The 20,338-nt window shown below is 42.7% G+C and overlaps 1 protein-coding gene and 1 pseudogene across 4 annotated transcripts in view; one reads left to right on the top strand and one right to left on the bottom strand.

Annotated features, from left to right (window-relative positions):
- Nucleotides 1-8,277: 8,277 nt before the first annotated feature.
- LOC132348596 (large ribosomal subunit protein uL6-like) lies at nucleotides 8,278-8,868 on the bottom strand (annotated as a pseudogene).
- Nucleotides 8,869-14,212: 5,344 nt separating this feature from the next.
- EIF2AK1 (eukaryotic translation initiation factor 2 alpha kinase 1) overlaps nucleotides 14,213-20,338 on the top strand; it is a 30,364-nt gene continuing 24,238 nt past the window's right edge. For 3 of the 4 annotated variants that reach the window (XM_059896246.1, XM_059896245.1, XM_059896248.1), the window contains exon 1: nucleotides 14,213-14,403. In XM_059896246.1, coding sequence (XP_059752229.1) covers nucleotides 14,286-14,403 — 118 coding nt within the window. In that variant the 5' untranslated portion in view covers nucleotides 14,213-14,285. The other variant, XM_059896249.1, reaches the window with a different exon arrangement.

Here is a 20,338-nt window from a genome sequence, read left to right as displayed (position 1 = left end):
ACACCAAAGATTGCCAACAAACCACCAGAAGATAGGAGAGAGGCATGGAACAGATTCTCCCTCACAGCCCTCAGAAAGAACCCATCCTGCTGACACATTGATCTTGGACGCTCAGCCTCCAGACCCATGAGAAAATTAATTTCTGTTGTTTAAGCCACACAGTTTGTGGTACTTTGTTATGGTAGCTCTAGCAAACTAATAAAGGAAGGGACATAGTATGATATGTATAAAATGCAACAAGTCACATTTCATTAGAGACCTGAGGGATAAGTAACTGGAAGTCGGGTGAAGTGGGGGTTGGAGCAGGGGAGTGTTCTGGGCCGAAGGAACCAGATCTGCATTGATTAATCATGTGTTTTTATTTGGCGGTTTCTTTTTGTTTTTTTGGGTTTTTTGGCTGCATTGGGTCTTCGTTGCTGCACGCGGGCTTTCTCTAGTTGCGGCGAGCGGGGGCTACACTTCATTGCAGTGCGCGGGCTTCTCATTGCGGTGCCGTTGCGGAGCACTGGCTCTAGGTGCATGGGTTTCAGTAGTTGCAGCATGCGGGCTTCAGTAGTTGTGGCACGCGGGCTCAGTAGTTGTGGCGCACGGGCTTAGTTGCTCTGCGGCATGTGGGATCTTCCTGGACCAGGGATCGAACCCGGGTCTCCTGCATTGTCAGGTGGATTCTTAACCACTGCACCACCAGGGAAGTCCCCAATCATGTGTTTTTTGTTTGTTTGTTTGTTTGTTTTTGGCCTCACCTTGCAGCATGCGGGATCTTAGTTCCCTGACAAGGGATCGTGTCCCATGCCCCCTGCATTGGAAGTGCAGAGTCTTAACCAATAGACCCCAGGGAAGTCCCAATCATGTGTTTTTATTTTCTGTATTTTATGATGTTTTGACATCTTAAAAAGCTTGCTGGCCAGGAGAGAGTATCCCTCCCAGAGCTAGCCAATTCTTAGAGATAGCAAAGGGTTCAATCAACCCATGCAAACCAACCAATCCCAAGCCTGTAGATCCTGCCTTGTTCTTATCTAACTCTCACACATGAGTCAATACTTCCTCTGCCCTAAATCACCCCAGGGCCAGGTACCAGGTCACTAGAGATACCCCTATGGCCCAAAGCCTGCTGGAATTATTCCAACCAGCCAATCCTAAGCTGCTCACTCTGCTGTGCCTTGCCTTTCCCATGGAAACCCAATCCAGGCTCTGGCTCAGACTTTCCCCTCACTCCTGTCTTGTGCCACTTGGCCAAAACCCATTGCTTTCCTTGTGCCCTTGCATGGCATGTAGTGACCCCTTCTTTGGGACCTGGGAGTATAATCAACTTCTTCCTCCCAAGTCTTGTTCTCGTTTCCTTCTGTGGCTGCACCAACTTAACCACACGTATACAACATTTACATTCTTAGGACACAGCAGGTTTCTTGTTTCTTTTTCTTTCTTCTTCTTCTTCTTCTTTTTTTTTTTTTTGCCACACTGTGCGATTTGCAGAATCTTAGTTCCCTGACCAGGGATTGAACCTGCGCCCTCAGCCGTGAAAGTGTGGAGTCCTAACCACTGGACCGCCAGGGAATTCAGGACACTGCAGGTTTCAAGGAGAAGGGCAGTGGGAAGAAATGGAGAGAAAGGAAGCATAATGTCTAACTCACCTGGATGAGTGTTGAAGATACAAAATTATAGTCTAGTCTAATGGTGAAGGACGAAGGAGCTGACACTACCACCAGGGTCAGAGTGTTTGACCTGAGTGGTGTTGGTCAGCGTTGGCACGAAGAATCAGCCTCCTAGGAGCAAAGAGGAAGGATCATCATTAAGCAAAGGTGTTAACACCAGCCAATAGCTGAAAGGTCCCTATGCCCCAGGCACCTCCTCTAAATGGTTTAGATATGTTAACTCATTTACTATTTACAACAAGACTATGAAGTAGGTACAAATTAATATTTCCATTTTACAGATTAGGGGTTAAGTACATTGCTCATGATCTCACAATTAGTGTCCGAACATATATTCTTCAACATTAAGCTGTATATGCACAGATTTACTGTAAGACTAGAAATGTAGGCTAGGGACACGGGGATTTTGTAGGCAGATGGGGCAGTGTATGAAAAAGCAGAAATAAAAGAGAATGAGGGAGATCTCAGTGTGTAGATTGTCTTAAAGAGCTGTTGGAGAAAATTCACATATTTTTCATCCTTCTGAAAAATATCTCAGTTCAATAAAGGAGGATTAAAGAAGTTTTGCTACCACCAGGGTGTTTTCTCTGATCTCAGTGTTGTCAATCAGTGTCTGTGGCAGAATGAAGTCTCTTAGAAGAGTTGCTTCTAGGGTAATAACATCAGAGATAATAAAATAATATAATAATAGTACTTGTTATCGTGGTATTATATGGCCGGTACCTCTTCTGTATGTGTGAATTACATGTTAACTCATTAATTACATTCAACGACACCATGAGGAAGGGAGAATTAGATTTGCATTTTACAGGTTCCAACAACTACAAGGGAATGGCTAAAAAACAAAACTGTGAAAGACCTACTAGGCAAATAAAAGGAGTGGGGGACACTGGCATAAAAAGGTAGCAATGGTGGTCAGAAAGGGGGCCTCATAGGCAATTATGTTGCACATAAGTACAAATCCACTCTTGCTGGGGGATCTGAAAGTATTTTCACCTAACTCTGTCATAGAAGCTCTGCACGTGAGTAGTATTTCAAATGCAGTAATGAAAGAAGTTCTCAGAGTCAAATCGCTGACTAATAAACCAATTTGTAAAACAATAATACAACATTCAGTAAGAATCCAAAAACTAAAGTCCAAAATATTATATATATTTTTCTATGGGCACATGGCTAGCCAAAGAAGTGAACAGAAAAAGATTTGGACAAAAAAAGTAAAGCGTGCTTAATTCTAGAAAGGGGAAAGAAGAGGGGATAGAGTTTAATGGTCATATGGAACTTGACTCAAAATGTTTTAATGTTTCCCAGAAGATTTTACCTATTGTATGATACTATTAATAATAAAAATTTTGTTTTACCAAATATATGATTTTGTTTTAGCTTTCACTCTTATTCCTCTACATTAACCTCTATGTTGGATTCCAAAAAAGAAATGCACCATTAAGGCACTGGTGAGCATAACAAAGAAAATGCTTTCAGGTAATTCCAAAGGATAATATACAAACAAAATTTCAATAGTGTAAAATTTTAGAGGTTGGTTCTCCGATTCCTGGGCAGCAAATTTGATGTTAGCTCCTGGAAGAGCTACTTTACACAGCTCCTGGGAACAGGGAGGTAAAGAATATGAAGTTCCTTTCCAGAGTTATGGTAAAATAGAACTGTATCCTTACAAAGTTTTTTGAATAATTTGAGAAATAAAATCCACCATTAAGGTGTGAGGGTTATAAGAATATGAACATAGAAGTAGAGCGTTCTCAGGGACTCTCAAAAGAGACATTAAAAGTCGTTTTTAATAGTGCAGTATTTCATTATTTAGTCTCAGGGAGCTTAAAAAAAATGTTACCTCAAACTGCCCTAGCTCTGCATTACATAGCTCATATTGGATGGAAACAGAAGCATTAAGTAATATTAAATATTTTTTCAAATATGTATCCTGGTATTTTCAGTTGAAATTTTTTTTTAATCTCCTTTTAATCCTAATGACAATATTATGAGCCTACTTCCTCTTTTTTTTTTTTTTTTGAATTTTATTTGTTTATTTATTTATTTATTTATTTTTTGGTTGTGTTGGGTCTTCGTTTCTGTGCGAGGGCTTTCTCTAGTTGCGGCAAGCGGGGGCCACTCTTCATCGCGATGCGCGGGCCTCTCACCGTCGCGGCCTCTCTTGTTGCGGAGCACAGGCTCCAGAATGCGCAGGCTCAGTAGGTGTGGCTCACGGGCCCAGCTGCTCCGCGGCGTGTGGGATCCTCCCAGACCAGGGCTCGAACCCGTGTCCCCTGCATTGGCAGGCAGATTCTCAACCACTGCGCCACCAGGGAAGCCCCAGTTGGAATATTTTATAGCTTAACTTTATAAAGTGATTATTACTTACAAAGTTATTCATTTTTAATATTAACAACTTGCTAAAATTGTTTATCTGACTAGCCCTATATTAAAATTGTTAAAAGCAAAAACTTAACATCTCTTGCACATTGCACTGGGATTGAGGCCCCAAAACTGAAAGAGCTAAGTTCAGGGATTGAAATGGGAGTGATCCACTCTAATTGGAGATAACCACGTGAAATCGCCATGTAAAATGTGTCCACTGACATAAGGAATATCAAGAAACAGTTTTGGCTTGAGGATCCATTAGTAATTCACCTGATTTGGGAAAGTAAAGAGGAAAGGAGAAATAGATATGCTCACCCGAAAGAAGTTGCTCTTCATTTGGGACTTGCCATCCAACGGTTGGCAGGACCCTACTAAATGAGGGTTCTAATCCTTATGACGTCACAACTGTTGCCTGGTAACCAGTCAGATCAACTGAATCTTTACAAGGCGTTGGCTTAGGCAGTTTCTCACCCTGATAAGAGGCTGGAAATCTAGTTAAGCATATGTATTTATTATTGCTGTGTAATAAATTACCCCCAAACAAGCATTTATTTTCTCACACAGTTTCTGAGGGTCAGGAATCTGAGAGCAGCAAAGCTTAGTGGTCCTAGCTCAGTCTTTCCTGAGGTTGCCGTCCAGCAGTTGTCCTGGGCTGCAGTCATTTCATGGTCCTGCTGGGGAAGAAGAGTCTGTTCCAAGCACGCTTCCGTGTCACTGGCAGGCGCAGATGCTCATCACCTGGGCCTTGCTCACAACACGGCAGCGTGTCTCCCCCAGAATGAGAGATGAGGGAGAGAGGGCAAGGTGGAAGTCACAGTATCTTTTAAACTCACCTTGGACATCTCAGACCATCAATTCTCCATATGCTAACGATCATACGAACCAACCTTAGTACAGTGTGAGTGGGAACTTGAAAAAGGTGTGAAGACCAGGAGGCAGAGATCACTGGGGGCCATCCTGAAGGCCAGCTACCAAGGTGTGGTACCCTCTCCCAAACTCTCACTCTCACCTGTCATTACTAGATGCCTACAGGTGGCTGGGGCTGTTGTAGTAAAAATAGAGGAATTAGAGACACGGTAGAATTAGAGACAAACTGGAGAAGACTGGATCCCAATGCGCCACTTGGACAACTTCCTTAACATCAGATGAGGAAGTACTCAGGAAAGATGATAAAATGTATACAACCCCCAGTTGTACACAGTATACTAAGCACCTTATTAGTTACCTTCTATAATATAAATATCTGTTTACCGATCCATCCAATTGAGACAGTATCTTCTAACTCCCCACCATATAGATGAGAAATTTCTACCTCTCCCCATCTCGTTACTTCCAAACATGTATGGATATACCACTGATTCTATTAAGGTTTATAGCACTTACCTCCTGTTGGGCAACCATAATTATTTATGTAACAGGATGATTGATAAAGGTAGCTAGCGGAGACATCCTCTGAGGTTACTGATCTCTCCCCCATGACTGAGAGGTGACTTTGAAGTCCATTTGGATATTGGTGGGAAGGCTTCACATTGGGGGGCTTAGTGATGGGGGAGGTAAAGGAGAGACTGGGTAGGCATTTGTGCACACACACAGACGCACACACTTAGATGTACACAGACGCACGCCTACACTGCCCGAAAGAGGGAGCCTTTCTCCGGGATGCCAGCCCCCACTCTGCGATCCCCACCCCTGCCACCAAGAAACTTCCATCTCTTTAGAGAGTTCGTCTTCACCTCACCATGAAGAAAAAGCTATACTGTCCATGCAATATAGGTGGAGGAGGTGGGTGAAGGCCATCTATGCAGCCAATGGCCAATTGTTCAGTTACTGAGATTTCCGTCCTACTTCTTGTGTGACCCTGTCCTTGCTCCAGAAACTGTGACCTTGAGAACAATCTCTGCTCTGTCCCTCCCTCATGAATGTGTTAAGTCATGGGTCTTGTTCATCGGCCTGGTCCCATAGGCTGCCGTGAGAGTGGCATGACTGAAGACTGAAAAGGAAGGCCGGGGAAGCTCTTGAAAGGCCCTGTGGGCCTTACAGAGGACTGAATTTTCTTCTAAGTGCAGTGGGAAGGCTGACCCATCACAACAGCTAACCGGTTCTCTTGCTACTCCTGTTTCTTTCTCCTGGTCTCTTTCTTTCTTTGAAACGTACTAAATTCATTCCTACCCCCAGGGTGTTTGTACTTTCTTTCTCTCTCGGACACCTCCCGGGTCCTAATACCGATGATGCCTTCTTATAATTCAAGTGACAGCTCAAAAGAGGCCTCTTCAGGCAGGTTTCCTCTGGTCCTGTAATCTGATGTGCCTCCTCACCCCCTCCTTTGCCCCACCCCCTTCCTATCTCAGTGTCTCACTTGTCTTATGTGTCAACTTGTCTGGGCCATGGTGCCCAGATAGTTGGTCAAACATTATTCTAGATGTTCCTATGAGACTGTTTTGGGGTGAGATTAACATTTAAATCAGTGGACTTTGAATAAAGCAGCTGGCCCTCCATAATCTAAGTGGGCCTCACCCAAACAGTCGAAGGCCTGAATAGAGCAAAAAGATTGACTTGAACTTTCAGATGCATCAAAACATCATTTCTTCCCTAGGTGTCCAGCATACCTGCAAAGTGAACCCTGCAAAGTGTGGAGTTGCCAGCCTCCATAATTGCATGAGACAATTTCTTTTTTTAAAATTTTTTTTGGAATTTTTGAATTTTATTTTATTTATTTTTTTATACAGTAGGTTCTTATTAGTTATCTATTTTATACATATTAGTGTATATATGTCAATCCCAATCTCCCAATTCATCACACCACCACCACCACCCCCTCCCGCCACTTCCCCCTCTCGGTGTCCATACGTTTGTGCATGAGACAATTTCTTAAAATAAATCTCTGTATATACACACATCCCATTCGTTCTTTTTCTCTGGAGAACACTGACTACACAGGTTTTGATACCAGGAGTTGTTCTAGAGGAGAGGAAACTTAAGGGTGAGTTTTCTGAGTTGGCTCCGGGCTTTCTGGAATTGGCTCTCTAGTTAAATTAGGTTGAAAGACTAGGGACTATTTCTTTTTTTTTTTTATGTTCCAAATAGGTTTTATTTTTTCTTGCTTATTCCTTGAGCATACTTTACTTTGAAGGACAGCCCACAGATTTTTCTGATAGACTAGACACATAGTATGTAAGAGAAATCAAACTTGAATGTTACGTTTTGCCTGAGAAATCATAAGGTTGGAGTTTCTATCAAGGAAGAGGTTTAGAGGCAATCCTATTGAGTTAAGATAGTCTAGTATGGTAGTGTACCTGAAGCATGACACATGGAATGAAGAGATTATGGAAGGGTTATAAGTTTTTTTTTAGATATCAAGGACTAGGACATAGGAGTAAATGGCTGGAATTAGGGTAAAACTGAGAGAAACTTGGGCCACAGGAACCATGTTTATCACAAATATAAATTAACTCCATCTTCTAATTTTCCTAATTCTTACTAAGGCTGTATCACTTCTCAGCTGCTTTTTCACACAAAGTTACTGTGACTCAGGCACTTGCCTCACAAATATTCAAATTCGTGCCTCTGCAAAATTACAGATACCTTCAGGACATCTCTCAAAGCTCTTCATCCAATTATGAACAACCACAGTGTTGCCTGTCACCAGTACCCATGTTCCTCTTGCCTGAAATACCCTTGCTACTCCTTCAAGCCACTTCTCCCATTAAGTCTTACTAAAAAAAAAAACACTCATTCCTTCTGTTATTGTTCTTACCACACTAGAATTTACTTAACTGCTTACTGGCCAAATAGTTGGAAAGGATAATCAATTTAAGAAAAATTCCCAAGTCAAAAGAGATTGTATTTGGGCTTCCCTGGTGGCGCAGTGGTTGAGAATCTGCCTGCCAATGCAGGGGACACGGGTTCGAGCCCTGGTCTGGGAAGATCCCACATGCCACGGAGCAACTGGGCCCGTGAGCCACAATTACTGAGCCTGCGCATCTGGAGCCTGTGCTCCGCAACAAGAGAGGCCGCGATAGTGAGAGGCCCGCGCACCGCGATGAAGAGTGGCCCCCGCTCGCCACAACTAGAGAAAGCCCTCACACAGAAACGAAGACCCAACACAGCCATAAATAAATAAATAAATAAATAAATAAAATTTAAAAAAACAAAAAACAAAACAAAACATAAAAAAAAAAGAGATTGTATTCATTTTTAAAATATCACATATATGAGTCTGGCCTCTTGCAGTTTCTGTAGCTGGATCACTCAGAACTTATTCATCAACCTGTTGAACTGTTCTTTTTTCAGAAACATAGATACCATCCCAAAATTTTCTGATATCCTTGTTTTTAACTGTTGTGGCTTGCTGAATCAAGGCAGCTGAATTTGACACAAGTTCAATGTCGTTTCCTTCAAGAATCAACTCATCTTTCTGGACTTGAGATACTGAACGAGCAACACCCGGCCTCATCTGAACCCTGCAGAGTATCTTTCACCCCCCAAATTTTGGATTCCTACAAGAGAACCATTTTCCTGAATAACAACATTGATGGGTAAATGAGCATACGCAGAACTCATCTTGTAACTGAAGCCCAGTGTAACACCCTTGATCATGTTCTGTACATGACTACAGATAGTACGAACAGTCACCAGTTCCTTTCTAGTCTCCCACCATGTGTCAACCCAGAGCCTCTTCTTTTTCTTTCCAAGGAGACTGAGTTCTCCACTGATGTGATTGAAGTCCCTCTGCAGGGTGCCTCTGGGGCCCTTCACAATAACTGTGCGTCCCTTCAGAGTAATGTCGACATTTTCTGAAATGTCGACAGTCTGATTGCTGAGAATGGTCTTCATTCTCACCTCGAAATAGATGTGGCAAAGAGTAGTGACTCTATTTCTAGAGGTAAAGAGAATGCTCATAGCCCACGGCATGATGTGGCAATAGAGATACAGAAAATATCACCACTGGATACTCTTAATCAAACACTTACAAGAAGCAAGGATCTGGGTGACCTTGTATACGATACCTTAAAACACTTTGTTAAATTGAGATTGACTGGTGACTCCTAAGGTCACTGGACAAAGAGGGGAAAGAAAAGGATGAGCTTACAGATTTGATTTTAACTGACGTGGAAGCTCTGTGCCTGCCTTGAAAGAAGAGATCGTTGGGACTTCCCAAGGATCCAGTGGTCCAGTGGTTAAGACTCCGTGCTTCCAGTGCAGGGGGCGTGGGTTCGATACCTGGTCGGGGAAGTAAGATCCTACATCTTATTTACCTGAGTGGCTTATCATGAACTGGGTGTCCTTTGACCCAACAAGCCATAAAGTTGGGCATGTGCAGAAGCACTGCATCACCAAATGGAAGTGAAATCATGCCCAGGCAGGCCCTGAAGGCACACGTAATTTACATGAAGAAGTGGCCCAAATGTTCACGGTTCCCACTCCCGCTACAATACCTTCTCTCTCCACGCCTACGAGTATGGCCTTATGGAGAGTTGCCTATGATCAGAGCATATACAAAGGAAGGGAAGACTTGGGCCTGGTTTCCAGATGCTTCTGCACAGTATGCAGGCACCACCCACAAGTGGGCAGCTGTAGCACCACGGCCCCTCTCTGGGACATCCCTGAAGGACATGGTGAAGGGAAATCCTCCCACTGAGCAGAACTTTGAGCAATGTATCTGGTTATTCATTTTGCTTGTGAGGAGAAGTGGCCAGATGTGATTATCTACCGATTCATGGGATGTGGCCAATGGTTTTGTTGTATGGTCAGGGACTTGGAAGGAATGCAAGTCTATAATTGATGACAGGGAAGTCTGGGGAAGAGATATGTGGATACACGTCCCTGGATGGGTGAAAAAGGTGAAGATATTTTTGTCCCAAGTGAATACTCACCAAAGGATTTTTTTTTTTTTTTAAATAAGGCCGCACTGTGTGGCATGTGGGATCTTAGTTCTCTGACCAGGGATCGAACCCTCGCCCCCTGCAGCGGAAGCGTGGTGTTCTAACCACTGGACCTGCAGGGAAGTCCCTCAGCAAAGGATTTTAATAATCAAGTCAATAAGATGAACCATTCTGTGGATACCAGTCAGCTTTTTCCCCCAGTTGCCCCTGTAATCACCCAATGGGCAAAGTGGCCATGGTGGCAGGGATGGAGGTTATGGGTGGGCTCAGCAACATGGGCTTCCACTCACCAAGACTACAGCCACTGCTGATGGCCCAATCAGCCATCAGCCGGGACCAACACTGAACCCCCAATATGGCACCATTCCCTCGGGGTAATCAGCCAGCTACCTGGTGGCAGGTTGATTATATTAGACCACTTCCATCATGGAAGGGGCAGTATTTTGTTCTTACTGGACTAGACACTTACTCTGGGTAGAGATTTGCCTTCCCTGCATGCAATTATTCTGCCAAAACTACCATCTGGACTTACAGAATGCTTTATCCACTGAAATGGTATTCTACACAGCATTGCTTCTGATCAAGGAACTCACTTTCCAGCAAGTGGAGTGCAGCAGTGGATCTATGCTCATGAAATTCTCTGGTCTTACTATGTCCCCTACCTTCCTGAAGCAGCTGGCTTGACAGAACAGTGAAATGGCCTTTAAAAATTTTGTTGTATTTTATTGAAGTACAGTTGATTTACTGCGTTGTGTTAATTTCTGCTGTACAGCCAAGTGATTCAGTTATACCTATATGATATATATGAGTTAATATTTGTATATATATATATATGAGTTAATATTTGTATATATATATATGAGTTAATATTTGTAAAAGCACATAGAACTGTGTGAGTGAGGCTGACACAGTTCTCAGTATACATTATTATACATATAAAATAAGGCTTCTGCAACTTTCACTGTGTTTTAATTAATTAATTTATTTATTTATTTATTTTTGGCCACACTGCATGACTTGCAGGATCTTAGTTCCCCGACCAGGGATTGAACCCATGCCCTTGGCAGTGAAATCGCAGAGTTCTAACCACTGGACCGTCAAGGAATTCCCCACTGTGTTGTTTTAAATGTCCATGATCAGACAAGTATATCTAGTTGATTCATTCTAACTGTTCTATAATATTTGTTGGCATATATGTTTATTTCCCTACTGACGGATATTAGGCTATTTTTGTATTTGTTGTTACAAACAATGTTGCAATAAATATCTTTATACACATATCCTTAGGCACAGATAGGGGTGTCCAAAGGGAACCAAGAGGGGAATTATTATCTTTAGAATATATTTTAAAATTTATTTATTTATTTATTTGGCTGTGCTGGGTCTTAGTTGCAGCACGTGGGATCTAGTTCCCCAACCAGGGATCGAACCCAGGCCCCCTGCATTGGGAGCGTGGAGTCTTAGCCACTGGACCACCAGGGAAGTCCCCAAGAGGGGAATTAATTACTGGATCTTGGGTATACACCATTTCAGCTTCACTCAATATCCCTAAATAGCTCTTTAGCAATGTATGATAGTTCCTTTTCTCCATATCCTCACCAACCCTCGGTATCAAAAACTTCAATTTTTGCAAATGATAGTTTGAAATGATATTTCATTGTTTAACTTACACTTACCTCTAACTAGTGAAATGTGTGCATCTTTTCCTATGTTTATTGGCCATTAGGGGTTCCTTTTCGGTTACCTGAATGTTTAATAGTGCATCTTTATATGTATCATGTTTCTATTTATTTATTTTTTTATTAATTTGTAGGCAGCCTAGATATGTTCTGGATATGGAATAAAAGTTGACTCTCAGGTTTCAGGCTTGGACAAGTGGGTGGATTGTGTGCTAATTTAAATGGATGGAGAAGGGTAGTAGAAAACAAGTTTTAGGAGGAATATCAAGAGTTCACTTTCAGACAAATTTGAGATGCTTTTAAGCCATCCAAGAGAACAAGTCTGTGTTGCAGAGATACATTTGGGAGTTGTCAGGTTATAGATGGTATGTAAAGTGATAGCGGTACATGTGGTTATCTCCTGACAGAATTTGGAGTGACATGACAAGAGCCCTACAGAATTACACATTTGGAGAAGGAGGATCCAGAAGGGGATATTGAGATGAAGGGCCAGTAAAATAGAGAAAAACTAAAATTGTGTGATATTATGGAAGCCAAGAGAGGAACGTGCTTTTTTTTTTTTTCTTCCAATTTTTGCCTGCATGTGGTTTCATCGCAGGGATGTACCCTAACTGCTCTTCTATCTGGAATTTGGATTATTTCAGTGTTTTCTTATTATGAATTACACTTTGATGGACATTCTTGTATTTATCTTTTTTCACCACTCTATTTCCTTTGGATATACACCTATATATATATAGGTGGAAGGGTGTGCTTATTTAAAAGCTTTTAGCTATAAATTGCAGGTCATCTTCTAGAAAGATTTCTTTCATTCTATTCTGACCAGAATGAGTTTGTTTTTTTTTTCTCCATTCTGGTGGTGGTGGAAAAGTGGTGAGAACCAGATAATGCATACCAATATTTTTAATGGTTGTGAAGTGTGCCATTGTATTGATGTTTGCAATTTATTTAACCAGTTATATTGCCTGTTTTGGGTATTATAATTAGTGTTGCAATTAATAACTTTTTAAGCTAAATCTTTTTGCTCATTCTTTTCTTAAAATTTAATTAATTAATTAATTTTTGGCTGTGTTGGGTCTTCATTGCTGAGCGAGGGCTTTTCTCTAGTTGCCGTGAGTGGGGGCTACTCTTCGTTGCGGTGCGCGGGCTTCTCATTGTGGTGGCTTCTCCTGTTGCGGAGCACAGCCTCTAGACACGCCGGCTTCAGTAGTTGTGGCGCACGGGCTTAGCTGTTCTGTGGCATGTGGGATCTTCCCAGACCAGGGCTCGAACCTGTGTCCCCTGCATTGGCAGGCGGATTCTTACCCACTGCGCCACCAGGGAAGTCCCATCAAATAAAATTCTTTTTAAAAAAATATTTATTTTTCGGTGCGTTGGGTCTTCGTTGCTGTGCGCGGGCTTTCTCTAGTTGCCGCGAGCGGGGGCCACTCCTCGCTGTGGTGCACGGGCTTTTCATTGCAGTGGCCTCTCTTGTTGTGAAGCACGGGCTCTAGGTGCACGGGCTTCAGTAGTTGTGGCACATGGGCTCAGTAGTTGTGGCTTGCGGGCTCTAGAGCACAGGCTCAGTAGTTGTGGCACACAGGCTTAGATGCTCCACAGCATGTGGGATCCTCCCAGACCAGGGCTCGAACCCGTGTCACCTGCATTGGCAGGCAGACTGTCAACCACTGTGCCACCAGGGAAGTTCAAATAAAATTCTTAAACAATACCATTTTTGCACATCGCACTGGGGTTGAGGCCCCAAATCTGAAAGGCTTTTCTGTTTATTTTTGGCCGAGCCACGTTGCTTGCGGGATTTTAGTTTCCCAACCAGGGATGGAATTTAGGCCAGGGCAGTGAAAGCGCCAAGTCCTAACCACTGGACCGCCAGGGAACTCCCCCAAACGCTTTTTATTCCAGCTATGTTATCTGATCTGCGATCTAAGAATCAACTTCCAACAACATTGTGTCAGCGACCAAGTCTTCAGAGACATCGCCAGAGGGCAAAGAGGATTTTTGCAGCCAATGGCTTCAAACCACCGTTGGTCCATTGCGGCCATGGGATCACTTGGAAAAGCCTGTCTCAGGTTTGTGAAAGTCGTCTCAAAACCAGCGGAATTTTTATTAGGCTGATTCACTCTGGAATCTAGTTGGCATTTCCCGTTTTTGCTGTGGCCTAACGGTTCACCAAAATATGTTCAGTTCTCCTTGAGACGAGTCTTGCAGATGCTTTTGATTTTTTAAAATAAATAAATGACAAATGAACAGTCACCGCTGTATCCGCAAAAAGTAAACATTTGGATCAGCGTCCCTGCAGACATCCGATTCTTACACTAGCACCCGAGTCTTGGCGTGAGAAGTGAGAGCGCTGACTCGTCGGGTGTTCAGGTCTCGAGGATAGTGGGGCTGAACCGCGGGGAGCAAAGGCCGGGGTCTACCCCACGTGAGGGCCACCCAATTCCTTCCGCAACGCCGCTCGCAGAACAGCCCACCACGCGCCAGCACCTGCGGTGCGCCGGCGCGGGACCAACCCCCCTCCTCGAAGGGGAAGGGGAGGGGGCGGGGCCTGCGCCAGGGCCCGCCCCCTCAGGCGCCCGGAGGGCGGGCAGATCTTCCTCCTTCCGAGAGGCTACTTCCGGATCCGGTGGCGGCTGCTGGGAGTGTATAGGGAGGCGGCGCTTGAGTGGCGGGAGGGTTGCTTTGCAGCCCGCGCTCGGCCGGCGATGCTGGGGGGTGTCTTGGGGGCCCGGGAGCGCGAGGCGGAGGGCGACGCGGCAGGGGCTGTGCCTGCGCCGCCTGCCATCGACTTCCCGGCCGAGGGCTCGGACCCCAAGTATGATGGTGAGGGACCCGGAATGCGACGGCGGCGGCGGCCCTCCCCGCCCCCGTCCACCTTCATTCCCGGGGCTGGCAGGTAGCTGCGAGGTTCGGCCCAGGACCTGGACAAGTTCGTCTGGATCCGGGCTTGAACCGGGACCCAGCGGTGCCGTATGGGGGCGGCGGGCGGGCCGTCTGGGTTAGGTGAACTCGTGTTGAAACAGGTGTCTGCAGCCCGGTCGATCGTTTACATTTCTGTTCCTTGGTTTCCTCTGCGGACTCGGGGCTGCGGACGTGCTGGGCTGTTTTCCAGCTCCTGAGCCCCGGGGTGTTGTCGGGCGATGAGCTTGAGCTTTGTAAACTACTGGAATGGAACTCTGCAGACCCTATGCGCTGAACAGTTTGGGTTAAGAGTTTTAATTTGTAGCTTCTCTCGTCTTTTGCTTCACTAATCGCGTAAAGACTTCTCATAGTGAGGCAGTATGGACATCATCCTCTTCGGTTAAAAAAAAAAAAACGCCCGAGTTTTCTTGAGGCTTTTGGTTTCTAGGAGATAGGGCTAAGTCGGCAAAGTCAGTCAAGTTATTCATAAAGCGAGAGGTACTTACAGCATTGAGTCTAACCAGTTCAGAGTATCTAATGTTTTAATGAAAGTGCAATCGGCTCTTTAGCTGCAACCAGTTGTTTTGGCAAAAAAAAAAAAAATATATTTTTTTAAATTGAACATGAGCGTGATTTGGAGAACTTTTCCAAACTTGCAGTTGGTGTCAGAAGGGAGGGAGGTTTCATGTGGACAGTCTACCCTGTAACATTTGTAGTTGGTTAAGCCCTTGCAGACATCAACATAAGAATTGAGAGTGAGCATTACAGCATATAATTATGAGCAGAACTAAGATTAAATAGGGGCCAAAATGGAGAGAGTCTGGTATGTAACGTCTGCTCAGTTTAGATATTGGACAACTAAAAATAGGGGAGTGGGGAAAGCATGTATTTAAAAAGTTTGGTCTCCGCAGTAAATATATTGATGATGGTAGTATAGGTATCGATATTCTGTAACCCAGTAGCAACAAATATCCCAAGTTCTCAGAATGTGGTCTTTTTTTTTTTTCTTAGTGGATGAACACTTAAAAAAAATTGAATTATAGTTAATTTACAATGTTGTGTTAGTTTCAGGTGTATAGCAAAGTGGTTCAGTTATGCATATATATTCTTTTTCAGTTTCTTTTCTATTATAGGTTATTACAAGATATTGAGTATAGTTCCCTGTGCTATACAGTAGGTCCTTGTTGTTTACCTATTTTATATATAGTAGTGTGTATGGACTTTTAATTAATTTATTTTTTGGGTGCGTCGGGTCTTAGTTGCGGCATGCGGGATCTTTTCGTTGCGACACGCGGGCTTCTCTCTAGTTGTGGCGTGTGGGTTTTTTCTCTTCTAGTTGTAGCACGCAGGCTCCAGGGTTCAGTGGGCTCTAGTTGAGGCGCGCGGGCTTAGTTACCCTGCGGCACGTGGGATCTTAGTTCCCTGTCCAAGGATCGAACCCACGTCCCTTGCATTGTAAGGTGGATTCTTTACCACTGGACCACCAGGGAAGTCCCTGTATGGCCATTTTTAAAATAAAATTGTGCCATAAAAAATGAATACATCGATTCAAGGAGGTTTTTACTATGTGGTAGTTCGAATAGAATGATTACAGAGAATACACGTTGAGTTGAAGCATGAAACAAATATTAACATGTTGTAGGGATTTAAAGGTGCAAGCCGAGATGAAAAGGTCTTAATTTATTCCTTAAATTCTTTGATTTTCATCCTTATTACTACCTACAATTCTTGATCTTAAAGAGAAACAAAAACAGACTGTGAGGGCGATTTAAGTAGGCCCTTAGCACAAGACAGTTGTAAGGTAACTACTTTTTAATGGACAAACTGATTTTTTCCACATGTGTCATATTATAGCAGCTCAATGATGCGTAAAGCATTATGTCATAGAAGTCCCAGCTGTAAACAGGCAAGTCTGTCTGTTCTGTAACATTGTGATAAGGTTTTCTGCAAACCGAAGATTATTCTTGAAGGGAGTGATCGTCGATAAGCTTCTAAAAATTTCCTCCTCCTTTGGTTACTAATAATGCTGCCACATTTACGTATTGCCTTTTCTTCCAAAGAAGCCCAGAATGTCCAGACATACTTTATCTTTTTATATGAAAAGTTAGGTCTGTGAGAAATGTAGTTTCTAGACTTCAAACAATAGGTAGACGATTTCTCGACGGTCGTCTGTATTGATGTGAGGAGGTCACTCTGCCCGCCAATGGTAGCGTCAGAAAAGTTGCAATCTAGATGTAAGTAACACCTGTGTTCTCTAGCACCTCAGCCTGCAGGGAGTCTCCATCAGCCTTTTTTTTTTTTTTTTTTAATGATTTTGCTTTTTTTTGTAAAGCTATTTTTTAATTAATTAATTAATTTATTTATTTATGGCTGTGCTGGGTCTTCATTTCTGTGTGAGGGCTTTCTCTAGTTGCGGCGAGTGGGGGCCACTCTTCATCGCGGTGCGCGGGCCTCTCACTATCACGGCCTCTCTTGTTGCGGAGCACAGGCTCCAGACGCGCAGGCTCAGTAGTTGTGGCTCACGGGCCCAGTTGCTCCGCGGCATGTGAGATCTTCCCGGACCAGGGCTCGAACCTGTGTCCCCTGCACTGGCAGGCAGATTCCCAACCACTGCGCCACCAGGGAAGCCCTCCATCAGCCTTTGATCAGAGTTTCTGCATGTTTTTTTTTTCCTGTGGAACAGCACGGCGTTAGAAGGAGGGCCGACAGTAAGCCCATTGTCAGACTCATTCATTTTCCTTCTTTCATCTGACACAAATGTTTTTACCTCAGATTAATTCTACAGGTTCTTTAATTTAATAATGGACCATTTGGATCATACTTTCCTCAGGAGGTTGAATCAGGTCATCCCTTCCCTGTTTGTCTTACTCCCCTCCTTCTTGGCAGAATTCTAGAACTCTAATGCACATCGGGTTTAGATACCATTTCCTACTCTTTAATAAGAGAACTTGACCTCACCTTTCCTTTTAGCCACTTAACCTCTTCCTTTTCTCCTGACCAGAACTGTGAAATGGGAAGCTTTCAGCCTCAGCCTTCATTTCCTTTCAGTTTTACTCCTTCCTGCATTTGGGTGTCTGTCCATTGGTCTTTTTTAAAGTTGTCATTTTCTTGATTTATTAGGTTCAGTTGACTCCACTGAGCAACCATTCTTTTTTGTTTTTTATTAAAAAGTAGAATTTTCTCATTGTAGAAAATAGAGTATAAAAATAGGAAAGTGTAGAAGCAGAAAACCCTCCTAAAAAAAATCTCACCGCTGTTGACAATTCAGTACTTAAAATTTTTTTTCACTATACAGAGTATGTTAAAAATGTAGAAAAGCATGAAGAAGAAAATTAGAAAAACCATAATCTCATCGCCCAGAGATTACTGTTTGTAATTTAAATATACAAACATTACATTTTGGCTTAGCTAGAGACAATTTTTGGGGTGAATTTTGCATTTAAAACTGTCAAAGAAAGGTATTCTGAATGGATTCAAGATTTCTGTCTGATTTCGTCATCCAGATAAGATAAAAATTTAGAGAAATCATGTGCAAAATTTAAAGGCATAAAGGAAGAAGAGGGGAAAGTGTATTTATTCACATCTCTGAGGAGAACTCACTGCTAATAATTTGGTGTATTCCTTTGCAAATACTTCCTGAGAGTTGCTGTATGCCAGGTAGATGCCTAGATATGAAGGATCAAACAGGCAGACTATAAAATAGCTGCTCACTGTAATTTCACTCTTTGTAGCCTCTGTCACTGAAAACACAGGGGGCAGAGATTTCTGTCTGTTTTGATGTTTCCATTCTTTTTGTGTGTGTGTACATTTATATAGATATAAAATAAATATATTTTAAAATCGTGATCGTAAAAATTTTATGTTGCTTTTTATTTTTTATTTTTATTTTTTGGCCATGCCTTGCAGCTTGCGGGATCTTAGTTCCCTGACCAGGTGTTGAACTCAGGCCCCAGTAGTGAAAGCTCAGAGTCCTAACCACTGGACCACCAGGGAATTTCCTTATGTTGCTTTTTAAATGTGAACTTTTATTAGCATTTTCTTGTGACAAATTAGCCTTTAAGAATGTTATTTTAAGACCATCACATTCTGTACTATCATTTATTTAGTCTTCGCTGTATTGGTGGAAAACAGATTTATCTTTTTTTTTTACCATTAGAAATAACAATGGGTTTGACGTGTATACACAAATCTTTGTTAATATCTGATTATTTCTTTAGAATAGAGCCACAGAAGTAGGATTTGTTGGGTCAAAGAAAAATATTTTAAAAAGTTTTGATACGTTTTGCTAAAATGATAACCAGAAAGGTTGCATTGGTTTGTATGAAACTATCTCCCTCACCTTCATTAGTGTTACTGTTTATGGCCTGCTTCTTTGACTTGATACAGGATTATTTACGATTATCTTTCTATACACCATCATTTATAACAACTACATAGTATTCTATTATATGTGTATAACTTGTTTAACAAATTTTTAATACTTTGAGTGTTATCCTGAACACCTTGTACATATATATTTGTTGTGCTTTGTTTAATTATTTCCTTGGTTTATGTTTCCAAAAGTAAAGTTTTGCACACGTGAAATTCTACAGTGTATTGTCAAAGGTTGCAAACACCCCCTTGTGTTTGAAAGTATCTAGTTTTCTGTGCCCTTAACAATACCAAGGATTCCAGGCTTTAAATAGTTACCAGTCTGATGGTAAACTCTTGTACTGTGGTTATTTTAATATGTATGTCATTACTTACTAGTTTTGTTAAGACTATTTGAATTTTAATTGTGCTTCATCTTCTTACTAGCTTGTAAGAGCGCTATATAAATTTTATTCCCTTTTTCTTGTCATGTACAGTAAAGGTATCTGTACTGTATCTGATTTTGTGATTCATATTTTAACTTTAAGATGTCTTTACATAGAGAAGTTTTTACATGGCCACATTTTCCATTCTTTTTCTTTCTCATATTCAGGCAATAAGTATTCATTTAAAATGAATAGCACATCTCCATTCATGCAGGTCTTTTCTGGGCCACCTACAGGTCGGAGAGATGAATTGGTGAATGAAGTCTCGATTTCCAAACCTCTCTTCCAGGACCTTTAGTAGTTGATAGAGAAGCGTGGAATAAAATGCTTGGAATGGGGCTGACTGTAGAAGGTGTAGGATACCTGGCCCTGTTTCCACAGGGCATTTCCAGCTGAATGGGTCAGCAGCTCCTGAGCGTTTGAAATTCCTCATCTTTCCTCCAACAGCCCCTCTTACCAGTTTTCACTCTCGTTAACCTCTCCTTCCTCTCATTCCTAGTGTTTTAAATCCTGACCAGTCCATTTCTTTCTTGGTATCTCTGGGACCTGTCCTTCCCTCCACGTTTCTGTCACTTACCTGCTTTATAGGCTCACCCTGACTTCTTGTTGACTCTTTTTTTTTTTAATTAATTAATTTTATTTTATTTTTTAAGTTCATTTTTGGCTGTGTTGGGTCTTCATTGCTGCGTGCGGGCTTTCTCTAGTTGCGGCGAGCGGGGGCTACTCTTAAGTTGCGGTGCGCGGGCTTCTCATTGCTGTGGCTTCTCTTGTTGCGGAGCACGGGCTCTAGGTGCGCGGGCTTCAGTAGTTGTGGCGCGTGGGCTCAGTAGTTGTGGCGCACGGGCTTAGTTGCTCCGCGGAATGTGGGATCTTCCTGGACCAGGGATCGAACTTGTTGCCATTGGCAGGCAGATTCTTAACCACTGTGCCACCAGGGAAACCCCTTCTTGTTGACTCTTGCATGTCTCCTTCCAGGCTGCCTATCACGTGTCCAGAACAGTTTCCTCAAACATGTTTCCTGCATTGTGTTTTCGGCCTGTTAAATAACGTATTAAACAGTG

This window comes from Balaenoptera ricei, chromosome 15 (assembly GCF_028023285.1).
Source record: "Balaenoptera ricei isolate mBalRic1 chromosome 15, mBalRic1.hap2, whole genome shotgun sequence".
NCBI lineage: Eukaryota > Metazoa > Chordata > Mammalia > Artiodactyla > Balaenopteridae > Balaenoptera > Balaenoptera ricei.
Note: the sequence above shows the minus strand (reverse complement) of the source record. Positions and strands in the feature narration are given on the sequence as shown.